At 32.9% G+C, this 4,951-nt stretch overlaps 1 protein-coding gene across 1 annotated transcript in view; it reads left to right on the top strand.

Annotated features, from left to right (window-relative positions):
• Positions 1-3,523, top strand: part of vip (vasoactive intestinal peptide) — a 5,700-nt gene extending 2,177 nt beyond the window's left edge. The window contains exons 4-6 of the mRNA XM_014005175.1: positions 302-427; positions 547-658; positions 1,022-3,523. Of these exons, the coding sequence (XP_013860629.1) occupies positions 302-427; positions 547-658; positions 1,022-1,030 (247 nt within the window). The 3' untranslated portion in view covers positions 1,031-3,523. The remainder of the gene's footprint in view (positions 1-301; positions 428-546; positions 659-1,021) is intronic.
• The last annotated feature ends 1,428 nt before the right edge of the window (positions 3,524-4,951 follow it).

The following is a 4,951-nucleotide window of genomic DNA, read 5'->3' as shown; positions in this document are numbered from 1 at the left end:
GTTTAATGTTTATCAGTACATTACAGAAAATAATGAACTTTATCACAATATGCTATTTTTTTTGAGAAGGACCTGTAGATCTCGGCCAAAATTAGAATGAACAGGTCAGACTTTTAAAAGATCTGTGATTGGCCAGAAAACTGCAGTTGGTGCACCTCTAAATATCACTGATTTTCAGTACCTTAAGTAAGTAAGCACTCACTCACTCACTCACTCACTCACTCAGAAAATGCCGTCACGTTTTGTGGGAAACCACTTGCTTTCTGAATTGTGCCACTCTGAGTTCCTGTCTTTTATCCAGTGATGATGTGATGGAGGAGCCGGTGAAGCGCCACTCAGATGCCATCTTCACAGACAACTACAGCCGCTTCCGAAAACAGATGGCAGTCAAGAAGTACCTGAATTCTGTCTTAACAGGAAAGAGAAGGTGGGAATTACTAATCGTTCTTTCTTTTGTTAAAATTCAAGTCTCTTAATTTCCCTAAGAGCTTTTGTTTGCCTTGCGAGTTTAGGTATAGGTAAATCATTTGGCTTTGTCTTAAACAGCCTAGAAGATCCTGGAACCAGTGAGCCAGAGGAGTCGAGAGATGAACCCAACACCTTCCAGGAGAGCTACAATGACATCAACGTAGATCACCTTCTAAACAGCTTTCAGCTGGTAGGTCCTTTCACAAGCTGGTTGTATCAAACATGACTTTAAAAATGTAGCAAAAGCCAAAAGTTACATTCAAGCTTGGTTTATTTGTAATAAATCTTCAGCTAGATGAACATTTCACAACATAAAATTGTCCCTAATCCTTATTTGAGCAAAGGTTTACCTGTCAGATGGTTAAAAGAGCTCAAAGAATCCCATCAGTATAGGAGAGCATTGATCATTTTATTATTTTTAAAACCTCAGCACAAGTTGAAAAACATCACGTTTGCAGTTCATTGGTGAATAAACCAGACATTTTGACTGCAGAGGCTTTGATTTTCAATTTTTGTCTAAGCTTGTAACCGTTTCCTCTTTTCTCATTTGCAGCCACTCTGAGGAGGGGTCCATACTCGAATGAATACCTCAACTCATCCTATAAATATCCTTACTAAATAAAGAAATTAAAAAATAAATAAATAAAATACACGCTCACACATAGTAATAATCCAAAGGACATTCAAAATCAGATCAACCAACGATGATGTGTTTTCCAGTGTGGTTATTTATGTGTCCATCTACGCAGTTCATGTTCCCACTGTATATACATTAACACAATCACTAAAGACTCGTATCGCTGCACTGAGCAGCATGAGAATCTGTGTGCAGCTTTGGTTGGCCGGTTGGTAAATGGCAACAGAAAAAATGAGAAAATATCCTTTATTTATTTATATTTTTGTTCACAGAATGCTGATGTTTCTTTATGTCATTTCTTAAACCATTGTCCAAATTACAAAAAACTTTGTCCCATCTATATTAAACAAAGAAAATGACTATTAAAGATGAATTCAATTTAAAGTTCTTTCAAATTCTTTGCGTAAGTTGTAGCACTGCACAGTAAAAAAATTATGTTTATGTAATTCTCAGCTCAACACAAAGCACTTTAACTTAAACTTCTACCTTTAAAAAAAATCAATCTTCATTAGCCTGAACTGATTCTTGCTTCTGTTTCCTTCAAATGTACGTTTAACATAAAATGTAAATTCAGGAAAAAAATTTAATAAAAAAAAACTAAATGAATATTTGGTCAACAACAACAATCATAACATGAGTTCCAAAAAAATTAAATATGGAAATTTTGACTCGTAAGATGATAATGGGAAAAAATAAAACATTTACGTAGCTCAACTTTATACAATAATTTTATTTAATTCATTTTTTATGAAGTTATTTATTAAATTGTTTATTTAATTGTCTGAATGTAAAATCTTGGTGATTAAGAAAAACTCTAAAGAAAAAAATAAAGAAAAAGTTTAACTTTAATTAGACTGCTTGTGCAAGAAATGTTTACTGGAATTAGGGGAAAAACAGTAAGGTTATTTATTTTTATTTATTTATTCATTTTATTAAGAAAAACTATGACTTAAATGATTCTCACTGGGTAAGTATTCATAATGACCATTAAATCTGTTCAATCTGTTAAATCTCAACAAAACTGTATCATTTAAGTTGTTAGGTTTTCCATAAAACAATTTGATTCATAAAAACTGTTTTTTTGTTCTATAATCATTCCATCATCTGTTAACAAGGATGAAAACAACTGGCTTTTAGCAAAACCATCAAACAGAAATTTTAATGACTGGTGATCCCGAATCAAAAACAAACACATTACTGTCACATGAATTCTTAATAATACGAAATATAATCATGAAGCAAATGTCTTGTTTGTTTTTAATGTTGCAATGATGACATGTTGAGTGTTTTCTGTATGTGACCTTTTAATGAATTAAATGAGACAAAAGGAAAGCATTTAGAAAGGACACAGATGCATTTAATCACTTTCTACTTACTATTCAATATGTAACGCAAAGACATGTTACGTGTGCATAGAGCTGCCTTTAGTGCATATAGTGCTGTACACCACTGATCAAATAAAAGATGCAGATTTATTTTTTAAAGCTGAGTCGTCTTGTCTGGCTGATTGTTTGATGAAATATCCTGTTCCTAAAGTTGGTTTGTGATGAACTGAAAGGTACAAAACCTGATGAATCAGTAAATGTGATCAAATGGGATTTTGTTAGAAAGACTGTATGTACAAAAACCATATTATTTTCTACTTAAATGGTAAGGTAGAAGTAAGACTGAGCAGATGATTATTGTTGCTGAGATAATAAAGAAAGAGGATTACCTAAAAAGAAATCGACTGGGTGATGCAAATATGACTTTCAGCACCATGGATAGCGACGCTTCCATAGCTGGCTTATTTTCTCTCTTTGTTTTAATGTTTATCTTAAAATGTGTTTCCTAAATGTATTTTTTCTGCATTAAAGCAAATATAGTTTCTAAAACACCATGTTAAAAATAAATAAATTAAAGCTGAACTGTATGAAGTAAAAATGGAAGTTTTGTTCACCTGCTGAGAAGATCAAAAATAACCAAACAAACTACAAATCAGCTCAATAAAGATCAGGATGAATAGAAGCAGGTGTGTTTATGTATTTGTTAACACTACACTTTTTTAATGTCTGGAGCAGGATTCTGATTGTCTGAGCTCACGTCGGACAAAATGCAAACTAGGATGTTGATTGGTGTAAAGAACAAATGTGAAGACCTTGAAAAAAATTGAATCTGCACCCTTTGAAGAGATTAATCCTGTTCCAAAGTGAGGTAAACACCCGATCCTCGTGTGTCTTACCAGGTGTTTCCAATGATGTCCTCGTTAGCACTCCTTTATGTTTCATGTCTTTTCTTCACTCCGCTGTTGGTTCATTGTGTTGTAGTGTGTTGTCACCAGTCCGTTTGGGTTGGCTTTCTGTGCTTCTCATATGAAAGTAAGTTTTTTAAAGCTGCCACAGCAGTACTTTTCTATTTTAATAAACGTTTTCGCTTTGAGCTCTGACTTTTTACCTGGGTTTTCTGTGAGCGAGCCAAATCTTGTGTGTTTGGTTATAAGAATTAGCAGTGGGCGATTAGTAGGAGTTTTGGAATCAATCTGATGCCAAGTACATATGAGACTAGTATCATCAATACCTTGTCATGCTCATTGAATAATTTTGTGGGGTTTTGCCTTTTAGTTAGACGATTCTGATAAAACAGAACATAGATTTTGGGCAAATAAAAATGTTTTGTATTAACTAACTACAACAAAATCAAACAATGTACAAAATGATGAAAGAAGATGCAACAATATAAAAATACATATAAATGTAACAAATGTCAATAACACAACAAAAATAACTTCCATTCACACTGGCACAACGAAGAAAACTAGTGACTCTAAATGACTCTAAATAATGCAGCTAGTATCAATCCAATACTGATATCTTGGTATTGATATTACTGGTATTTAGATCGACACGCCCACTTCCTGTAATGGACTTGGAGACCTGTCCATGTGTCCCTGATGTACTGAAGACATGAGAAAGGCTCCAGCCCTCATAGGAACAAGGAGGACAGATGTTTGTTTGTTTGTTATAGCAGGAAACTGATATTAATCATAAAATATTTTTCATGTTAATCTCAGTAACATTTATAATTCTGAATATTTTGTAAATATATCTGAGAGATTTATAGGAATAAACACATTTATAACATTAAAAATACACCAGTCTTTTGTCAATTACCAACTTCTGTACCATTTTTAAGAAACTTTTAACAATAAAAAATGTAACTCATGCTCTTTGTGCTAATCAAGCTTGTTAACTCCTGTAGATACAAAATATCAGGATTACAAATATGAATGTGTACTTGCTATTATGGGAGGGAGGATGTCATTTAAACTATTTTAGGGTTTGCACACTTTTCTTAATTTGATGGTCTAATTTGTGTAGGTTTTTTATATCTACAGAATTGTAACAACTATACAATTACAAAAATAAGAAAATAATACATTTCTGTGCAGGTTTGTGAAGGAGCTGGTACTCACCTCCAGCACATACAGTATTATGAGAGATACAGGGTTACAACCTGGACGGGTTGCGAGTTCATTAAAGGTTGTTTTTAACCTGGGACCATATTACTGCAAGGCAACACCAGTTGTTCTCCTCAGAAGTCCCTAACAAAAAAGAAAAAAAAAAAAAACAACTGTGAACACATTCAATTTTAGCTAAAATATTTAAAAAATGATCTATTTTAGTTGCTTTTTTCTGTTGTTGTTGTTGTTTTTGTATCTCAGATCAAAGAAAGTGTCATGTTTACCAAAAAAGAAAAGAATTTCCTCTTTCATCTCACCTTTTTTGGAATGTTTCATTTAAACATATTTCATTCATACGTTCTAAAACTAAATGTTAATATTACTTTTAAATGAACCCAGCACATGCA

Source organism: Austrofundulus limnaeus, unplaced genomic scaffold (genome assembly GCF_001266775.1).
Source record: "Austrofundulus limnaeus strain Quisiro unplaced genomic scaffold, Austrofundulus_limnaeus-1.0 Scaffold28, whole genome shotgun sequence".
Classification (NCBI taxonomy): domain Eukaryota; kingdom Metazoa; phylum Chordata; class Actinopteri; order Cyprinodontiformes; family Rivulidae; genus Austrofundulus; species Austrofundulus limnaeus.
The sequence above is the reverse complement of the archived record's forward strand: the minus strand, read 5'-3'. Positions and strand labels throughout refer to the sequence as shown.